The following is a 10,001-nucleotide window of genomic DNA, read 5'->3' as shown; positions in this document are numbered from 1 at the left end:
CTGGTCGTATAAAACATTGAAATCCTTGGTGATAATCGAGTAAACAATTGATATAATTTAGTACAAATAATTATTCCTATAGTTCAATTTTGTAAAGAATAATTATTTCATTTTACTATATTATTTACTATATTTTTATGTATTGCTTTTTATAAAGTTCATTTTATTAAAAAATAAAAATCAGTCTAAGGAAATTTAATAAAAGAATAATTCTTGGCATTATTAAACGTATAATGGGTTTAAAAATTGTTCACAATACATTAAATAAAAGTAAAGCATTATTCGGGTTACTACAAGGAACTTGGACTCGTGTAAAAAACTTATCTTTGAAAAAATGTAAGTAACTAAAATTAAAACTAAACGTTTCTAGCTTAATTCTTTATCGAACTTCAGCAACTGATAAAAAGAACAGTGTCCATACATATAGCACAAATCAATTACGGCAAACATATAAAAAGTGTTTTTGCTGTGTCTGCATCAAACCTGATCCAAAACAATCAGACCACGAAAAATGCTCTAAAATTCTTAGTAATAATAAACCCGGAATTAAGAAAACAATAAATGATGAGATAGTCAATATAATGATACCATCGAATCTTGATGAGCTTAAAGCACGTATATTATAGTTTTTAAATATTTTTATAAAGTTGAATAATCAATTCAATAGCTGTATTTTAATAATAACATAATTGCATTTCCCTAAAGAGAGTTTATAACGCAATCACCATTATAAGACTTTAACATCAATAATTTTTAAACTTATAAATCCTCATTTTGAATTTTTTCTTATAAAATTAATTATAATTATGAAATTAGATATATTCTTGGTCTATGGTATTCAACACTTTAAAATCTACCCAAAGTGTTGATAAAGTTGTGAAAACTCCTCCGCTAAAGAACCAAGAACCAAAGAAACCACTGTTTAGTCTACCACCAAAAACTGAAGCTAAAAATGTTTCGCCAGGTAATAACAGTTTAACTTTTAAAATATGTATTTGGTAAAGAAAAATGTTCAATTATAGCCAATACTTTATAAATTATTTTTCAGTGTGCCGTGGTATTAAAAACCAAGGGGCAACTTGTTATTTAAATTCTTTCATCCAAGTCATGTTCCATACGCCGGAGTTTCGTAACGAGTTGTTGGAACTGACATTCCCTAATGATTCCGGTGACGACAATTGGTTTAACGTAGCTTATCAACTTCAAAGGCTTTTTGTAGAACTACTTAGACCTGACACATCGTCAGTGAAGACTAAAGACTTAACAAAAAGTCTTGATTGGACTCAGGAGGACACAGATATCCAGCAAGACGTCCAAGAGTTTGGTCGATTTTTTTTGGGCATCTTGGACGAGAAGTTGCAACTTACATCGTCCGCTAACATTATTAGTAATCTATTTAGTGGCAAGTATAATGTATTTACTATAAAAATGAACATGACTGTTTTTTTAGACTTGATTAGTATTTTATTAGATCATCGTGTTTACTATTCATTATCATGTTTCAGGCATTCAGGTCGAATACCTTAATTGCACAATGTGCAATATAAGTAAAGAGCAGTACTCCACATTTTTTGATATTTCTCTGCCTATTCGCTCTATTGATGGAAAGACATCATATGACTCGCTGGTAAATATATACAGGGTGCTTTTTTTTTTATCATAACCCGCTCAATTACNCAGGGTGCTTTTTTTTTTATCATAACCCGCTCAATTACTTGCAGAATAATAATAATTTTAACATTTTTTTTTTTCATTATCTTTAGTTACACATTATTCTTGAATTTTTAACTATGTAATACTTTTTAAGTTCATCCCTTATGCCTTGGAAGGGGGTCAACTTTGTTTTTTTAAATGGTAACACATATTTTTAATTTAATAAAATGTTTGAGTTTTTAATTTAATAGTAAATGGCATTTGAATTTTTAATATAACTTAATTCGTTTATTAGATATAATCATTTAAAGTTTCAAATTTTTGAATTAATATACAGGTATAATACACAAGGGATTACAAATATAGGTAGCTAATTGGTTTTTTATAACATCGATATTAGCAGGTACACAGCATTGTTATTATCAATTGTAGTAAGGCACATTGTTATGAGTTTATAAATACACTAACTGACAATACAGAAAGTATATCTATTGATAATCATAATTGATAATAAACAATCCGTGACTGAGACAGCAATGTCATAAAAATCCAATTAGCTACCAGTGTTTACAATCCCATGTGTATTATACATGTATATTAACTCAACATTTTGAAACTTTAAATGTTTATATCTAATAAGTTAATAAAGTTATATTAAAAATTCAAATGCCATTTACTATTAAATTAANATAAAAATTCAAATACCATTTACTATTAAAGTAAAAACTCAAACATTTTGTTATATTAAAAATATGTGTTACCTTTTAAAAAAACAAAGTTGACCCCCTCCAAGGCATATGGGATGAACTTAAGAAGTATAACATAGTTAAAAATTCAAGAATAATGTGTAACTAAAGATAATAAAAAAAAAAAATGTTTAAATTATTATTATTCTGCAAGTAATTGAGTGGGTTATGATAAAAAAATCACCCTGTATATTTAAANTTGAGTGGGTTATGATAAAAAAATCACCTCGTATAAACCGTAAATGTATATGTTTAATGTAGAAAAAGCAAAATTAAAATTAAATTAATAAAATTGTTTTTTATATTAATATATTTGACTAATAGGAATATGCAATAGAACAATATTTAAGACCTGAAATATTAGATGAACATTTTTGTGACATTTGTGGAAAAAAATGCAAATTCCTTAAAGGGCAAAAATTTAAAGAGCTCCCATATATTTTATGTTTTCATCTAGGTAGGACTACCTATAACATAAACAGTCTAAAACCTGAAAAAATAAATGACAAGTACGTAATGTTTATATAAACGTAAAAAAACATTGTTATGAATTTTTGTATGAAATTTTTTTGTCAGAGTATCTTTTCCATTTATCATTTCAATGGATGTGGATGGCTATAATTCCATATTTGAATTATACGGAGTGATCATTCATAAAGGTGAAGCCACTTTTGGGCACTATTACTCATACATAAAAGATTTCAAGTCGGGACAATGGTTTGAATGTAATGATGATATTATTACTACCGTATGTATTTAGATTTTTGGAAAATACCACAATTATGAGACTATAACTATTACACAGATACCACCACATAAAATTGAAAGTGCTTTTAGCGGAAAATCAAGCGCATATATGATAATGTATCGACTTTTTGATCGAAACAGAAATCGAGAAGCTTACACAATTGAGGAACTCCCAGCGCATTTAAAGTAACAATATTTTTACTTATGCATCCATTTAATCATATCCGAGTAGTTTGTCATAAAAAAACAGAGTTCAACAATTACACAGTAAAATGAATAAGAAAAGCCTTATTCTATAGAGTAATACCTTTTTCAAATAAATTAATAACTTCAGCCACAAAATCCTCCAGGAAATTAATAATTATGTTGGCTTTTCATAGTCATGGTATACACCAAACATATTGAAAAAACTACTTAATCAAATGGCTTATAATTATTATTGGAGGTAATACCTATTTTTAATTAAAGTAAAAAAAGACGAGTTATTAATTGATTTGCATGATAATGAATACAATCCATCAGTTTTTTTGAGGAGTACGTCTCATATATTTAATGGAGTATATAACATTTATATTTGAACAAAAATATCCTAATCTTGCGTATAGTTTGAATAAACTTAATGAATAGATAGAGCCTAAACAATTTGAGAAATTTAAACAACCATAGCCTACATTAATAATTTCAGGAAATCATTAAACCTTTTTAAAAAAATATTGAAATGATAATTGTAATATTACAATGTATTTATAATATTAAATTTTATTAGATGATACTAAGAAAACAAAAAAAACTTTAGATGCTCTATTGATGAATAAATTGAATGCTGATGGTCCTGAATAAGTCGCATATTATAATGTAATTTGTGTTCCTTATTAGTTTTTTGTTGAATTACCTTGAGAAGAGCTAATGCTTGAGTGGTATAAATTGGGCATACGATCCGTAATTTTTACTTGCATTTATATTCTAAATTAAAACTAAGAATAGAAGTTAAATACACATTTATAAAATTATAATTAAAATTCAATACAATCTACTATGTCATTTTATAAAAACTTTTATATTATACTTTTGTATGTTAATAAAATATTTATATTTAACTAATTATTTGTAGTTTATGTTATAATCAGGTTATATTTATCAAAGAATTAAATATCGATTAATAACTACAATATATAATATATTATGTAGTATAATATATTAATACTACAATATATAATATATTATGTAGTATAATATATTAATACTACAATATAGTACGCTAAAAAATAAAGATGTATTGCAACACAGTTAATGTCATTACAATTAATAAATAAAATTTAAAACCAATTAGTTTCAAAATTTCTCGATTTTAGAGTAATTAATTTATACTCTGCTAATGTTTTTTATACTAATTTAAATAGAAAGAATCCCTAAGAAAAATAAAGATATGACTAGAATTAAAATCTGCTTTTTTGTTGTACTCTGCTATGTATTTTGCTACGTTATTTCTTGTGTCATTATACACGATTATTCCACTTCTAATCGACAGATTTTGCTCAAAAATAAATCAAAAGATCACAAAATGCATCTTGTTGAAGTAATCAGCAGCATCTGCATATTTTAAAGATATTTAAGCAATGCCTACAAGCATGGGCCTCATTGTAATTAACCCATTTGAATACAAAGAATCAGCTTCAAAGATTACGCTAGGGATCTTTAGACTACGTCCTTCTGACTATAAAAAGCCATTTTTATCCGTCAAAATCAGTATTCTTTATATATTATTGTATGGTATATATATTTATATATATTTTTACTTATGCATCCATTTAATCATATCCGAGTAGCTTGTCATAAAAAAAAAAAGTACAACAATTTCACAATATAATGAATATTAAAAACTTTATTCTATAGAATAATACCTTTTTCAAATATAACATTTATATTTGAACATAAATATCCTAATCTTGCGTATAATTTGAATAAACTTAATGAATTGATAGAGCCTAAACAATTTGAGAAATTTAAACAACCATAAGCTACATTAATAACCTCAGGAAATTATTAAAACTTTTAAAAAAAATATGGAAATGTTAATTGTATTAATACAATTTATGTATAACATTAAATTTTATTAGATGATACTAAAAAAAAAAAAAACTTAAGATGTTCTATTGGTGAATAAATTGAATGTTGATGGTACTGAATAAGTCGCATATCATAATGTAATTTGTGTTCCTTATTAGTTATTTGTTGAATTTCTTTGAGAAGAGCATGGCTTCAGTGGTATAAATTGGACATACGATCCGTAATTTTTACATTCATTTATATTTATTTATATTTTAAAATAAAACGAAGAATAAAAATTAAATAAACATTTATAAAATAATAATTAAAACAATTTACTATGTCATTTTTTAATAACTGTTATAATTTATACTTTTGTATGTAAATAAAATATTTATATTTAACTAATTATTTGTAGTTTATGTTTTACTCAGGTTAATTTTATCAAAGAATCAAATGTTGATTAACAAACTACTACAATGTAGTATGCTAAAAAATTACAATGTCAATTAATGTCATTACAATTAATAAATAAAATTTAAAACCGATTGGTTTTAAAATTTCTCGATTTTGGAGTAATTAAGTTATACTTTGCTAACATTTTTTACACTAATTTAAATAAAAATAACCCCTAAAAAAATTAAACACATGTTTAGAATTTATATTTGCTGCCTTATCTTTTCGTCAACTGAAAAATAAATATCCAATTTATACAATATTCTTAAAATGCATATTAATTCTATTAATTACAAAAATAATTATGTTTACACATGTAGACTGAAAGAGTAATTACTCTTTCAACTATCACGAAAAAAAAGAGGTAGTTTTTAAATTAATTACACTGTATAAACACGTCTATTTTAACTTCGATTCTTAGTTGAGAAACTATTGGTTTTACTTTGCTATGTTTTATATTTCTTGTGTCACTACACACGATTGGTTCCACTTGTACTCGACAGACTTTGCTTTGAAATAAATCAAAAGAACTCAAAACGTTTCTTGTTGATGCTATCAGCAGTATAATTTAAAAATAATCCCCATAATAAATGTAAATTTCTCAAAAAATTACAATTGCTATAATCAGTCGAAAAATGAAAAAAAACTATCCACAATCCCGATTTCTAGACGTTGAATCCAAAAAATGTCGGTAAAAATTTAGTGGTATTTCGCATAGCAATAGATCATCAATACATTTAAAACTAATTCAAATTATTCTTCCTTAAATGTATTAAGGATTCCAGAATCAAAACGATTGAGTTACTAAAATTTCAAAAAAAGTTGTTAAGAAATGTTGTTTTCATTATTATTTTCAGAAAACATATTTTATTAGGAAATTTTATTCCCTTATTTAAAGTATGATATATTTTCAGCTCCCTCAGCGTTACAAAAGTGTACAAATCAAACCATTATAATCATTTTGTATAACATCCCTCAATGAAATATTAAAATCGTATGCGGATCTTGTATACAACTACTGGATTCTTGTACCTGGATTAGTTAATTTTATATTAATACCTAAGCTATTTCAGAGTAAAAAGCTGTTCATTCTTTGATTGCACGGCCGACGACGTCCCGTCGCTAATGATACCGTAGTATTCTTCCTGTTGTCAAAGTGACAGCGTCAATAAACCGATCTGCACTCGTGCACTGTCGTCATCGACGCTGCTAACCTTTTGACGCCAAGGATCACGCCGGACATCGCGTCGTCGACGCCAGCGAAAGTGCGTGGATGCTTAATGCCATATTTTTTGTATATTGAGCGCTTGACGCTTTTTTTCACAATAATACTAGTATTTTTCGTTCATTATTGTTTTAAGTTAATTTTAAAAATTATTTTTAACTTTTTAGTTTGATGTGCTTTAAAAGCGTGTTTTTTAGTTTTTTTAAACTATATTTATATCATCCTAAGTGGTGAACATTATTTTAAATGATTTATTAATATTTAACCCAGGAATAAGTTTTATTTATATTTATTATTACCTAATATCCTCACAAGAAATAAATACAGTTTCTATTTTATATGAAGGTTTTAAATATTATTGTGCCCTTCATTTCTGGACAGCCTCAAATGTGCCGTAAAGAAGAGTAATTTCATTTATACAAGGCCTTATACGTTACCTTATATTCATAATAAAGCTAATTGTGCCCTTAATTTATGAACAGCCTTAAACGTGCCGAACAAAGTGAGGAAGCGTAATTTTTTTATTAGAATTAACTAGTCTTAGTAGTAAAATCCTCTGCGTGTTTACTCGCTAGCCATGAAGGACTATGCCAATTATTGTTAGATAACGTGAAGCAGTTGACGTAAAGGATAGTAAAAGGTGTATTGAAGACATATTTAATATATATATTAACGATGTTAACTGTGTCCGCACCAGCCAAGGCTTTACGCTGAGAAATGTTGGGCCTCCACAGTCTTGTTGATTATATTTTGAATAAAGATAGACATATTCTTATAATTATATTTTGACAAGTTCAGAGTAAATTTTAAGAATATCGATATCGATTATAGGGAATTCATCGAAAATATTATTAGTAAAAATATAGTATAATATAAACAGAGTTTAAAAAAATATATAAAAAAAGGTAACAAATCATAATAACGCAGTTCCCATTGTAGAAAATCTTTTCTAAATTTGATATACATACAAATTAGTCTCTGCGAGTATAATAAACGCAAAACAATATAAACGATTGTTAACACTGAAGGAAGAAATCACCATAAAATTAACTTAATCAACTACGAAAGGAAATAAAGGTAAGTGTGAATATTTAATTGCAAACTTCTTAGAAATTTACGTAATAAACAAGAATAAGAATAAGTGAGGTAGGGAAATTTTATTATTTGATAAATAACTATAGTTGGACTCCGAGATAACACTTCATACCATACCCCTTTACCTCGCCCCTTTTAATTTTTTTGTTTATTACACACAATATCTAGGATTGAATTCTGTATGTAAATTATTCGAAGCCCTATATTATTATTATAAACATAAGTTCAATAATGTACTCTTATTTAATTTTTGTTGAATAAGTATCCTTTTCAAAGATATTATATTATATTGAGATATAAACATCAATATATTTTAAAGCTTTTTATGAAACAAGATTCAAAAATATTTATATCTGTGTAAAAATATTACTAACTCATGGTGTGTTGGTGATGACGCCTTAAAAGAATGTACCACAATAATCATCAACACAACAATTAATAATTACTAATATAAAAACGGTAGCACAGTGAGATCACGGCTTAGTACGGACGTGGCATAATTGGGATAATTATAGATGATATCTGACAGTGATTAAAATCACTATCATAAGAAAAGCTTCGATTAAAATCTGTAAGTAAAGTTTAATTTAAAAAATTGGTAGATTATTTCAAGAGCAACAATAACTCTTATTCCTCTAATTTTATGCGATTAGTTATTTAATTTATAATTATAATATATGAATACATAATAATTAAAGTAAATAAATTTAGTATGAAATTGATATTCAATAATTTAATATTGTAATTTTTACGAAGATATAAAAATAATAAAGTAGTTGTCTATTCATATACTTTTAATGCGTATAAAAATTTAAAGGGATTGATGAAATACTTTTTAACAAAAAAAATTTTGTTACTTATGAATAAATACACTAAATAAAAGGAACTTTCATTANTAATACACTAAACAAAAGGAACTTTCATCAGAAAAAAAATATACTTTTCTAAATCAACTTTTCGCGATGTTTTCAAATGTGCAATTAAACTTTTTTTATTACTTCTAAGTTTTAATATTATTACTTATTATTAAAAAATAAGTATTTACATATAAAAAAAAATAATTAAGAACAANATTACATATAAAAAAAAAATTGTATTAAACTAATACTGATTTTGATTTTTAATATGTTAAAGGTAATCATTTTGAACCTACTTTTATGTTTCTTAATTTTAACGCGTATACAAATTTAAAGGGCTTGATGCAATATTATTCAATAAAAAATGTTTGTTACTTATAACAAAAGTATAAATTTTATACACTGGACTACGAAGAACTTTCATTAGAAACAAAAATATAACGCATTTTTAAAGGTTTGAACACCCTGTATAAAGGGAAATGGTTCAAATAAAAAAAAGTATGTCGAATGAAATAATCATATATAAAGTATATATGTATATATATAAAGTATATAAAGTATATATATCATTAAATAATAGAATTGATTCATGCATTTTTTAAAAAGTTATAGAAACATAATGTTAAAAAATGTAAAATATAACAACAAGAATTTTTATCACAAAAATAGCATATTTTTGCATATGGTAGTCATCTTTACCAAAAAGACAAGTGAAATGGTAAATTTTTTTTTCAAATTAAAATATATTACATAAGTTTAAATTTAAGGTATATATAAAAATGTCAGTCTTTCTGGAACAATTTCAAAAGTTAAGTTGAAAAAGTTAATTATTTGTGAAAAAGTTGCCATTTTGAAACCCTTCCTATGGACTGGTAACGGGTCAAAAAAAGTAATATTGATTGGGTCATTTTTAAAAAAGTTATAGCAGTTTTAAGTAAAAAAAAATTTAAAGTATGTCGAAAATTAGCGATTTTTAAATTTGTAATTTGTTGGAGGATTTTCCCTGTTTACGGGGAACGAGGAAATTTATTTCAACTTTTGAGGGTAATGTCTTCGACTATTTACGATTTGTGATCTTTTAACGATTTGTTCATCAAAATCGGACCAGCGAAAGCGGAGATTGAGCGTTCAAAGACACAAAAAAAAAAAAAAAAAAAAAAAAAAAAAAAAAAACCC

At 25.7% G+C, this 10,001-nt stretch overlaps 2 protein-coding genes across 2 annotated transcripts; both read left to right on the top strand.

Annotated features, from left to right (window-relative positions):
• Positions 1-233: 233 nt before the first annotated feature.
• On the top strand, positions 234-1,527 carry LOC126904985 (ubiquitin carboxyl-terminal hydrolase 47-like). The gene is made up of 3 exons (XM_050684388.1): positions 234-311; positions 817-964; positions 1,049-1,527. Exons 1-3 carry the CDS (start codon positions 234-236, stop codon positions 1,525-1,527), a joined length of 705 nt encoding a protein of 234 aa, XP_050540345.1.
• A 4-nt stretch (positions 1,528-1,531) lies between these two features.
• LOC126905909 (ubiquitin carboxyl-terminal hydrolase 47-like) lies at positions 1,532-4,045 on the top strand. The gene is made up of 5 exons (XM_050686044.1): positions 1,532-1,627; positions 2,724-2,908; positions 2,976-3,147; positions 3,205-3,332; positions 3,913-4,045. Exons 1-5 carry the CDS (start codon positions 1,535-1,537, stop codon positions 3,914-3,916), a joined length of 582 nt encoding a protein of 193 aa, XP_050542001.1. The 5' UTR covers positions 1,532-1,534; the 3' UTR covers positions 3,917-4,045.
• Positions 4,046-10,001: the final 5,956 nt, after the last annotated feature.

The sequence above is a fragment of the Daktulosphaira vitifoliae genome, unplaced genomic scaffold, assembly GCF_025091365.1.
Source record: "Daktulosphaira vitifoliae isolate Bord-2020 unplaced genomic scaffold, ASM2509136v1 Scaffold_4, whole genome shotgun sequence".
NCBI classification, from domain to species: Eukaryota; Metazoa; Arthropoda; class Insecta; order Hemiptera; family Phylloxeridae; genus Daktulosphaira; species Daktulosphaira vitifoliae.
This window is presented reverse-complemented; position numbering and strand designations above follow the sequence as displayed.

Excerpts from the sequence above, each read along its gene's own strand:
- LOC126904985 (XM_050684388.1), top strand. The coding sequence starts at position 234 with ATGGGTTTAAAAATTGTTCACAATACATTAAATAAAAGTAAAGCATTA. Across the intron at positions 312-816 it reads TACAAGGAACTTGGACTCGT|ATATATTCTTGGTCTATGGT; the intron begins GTAAAAAACTTA and ends TTATGAAATTAG. Across the intron at positions 965-1,048 it reads AGCTAAAAATGTTTCGCCAG|TGTGCCGTGGTATTAAAAAC; the intron begins GTAATAACAGTT and ends ATTATTTTTCAG.
- LOC126905909 (XM_050686044.1), top strand. The coding sequence starts at position 1,535 with ATGTGCAATATAAGTAAAGAGCAGTACTCCACATTTTTTGATATTTCT. Across the intron at positions 1,628-2,723 it reads AGACATCATATGACTCGCTG|GAATATGCAATAGAACAATA; the intron begins GTAAATATATAC and ends TTTGACTAATAG. Across the intron at positions 2,909-2,975 it reads CCTGAAAAAATAAATGACAA|AGTATCTTTTCCATTTATCA; the intron begins GTACGTAATGTT and ends TTTTTTTGTCAG.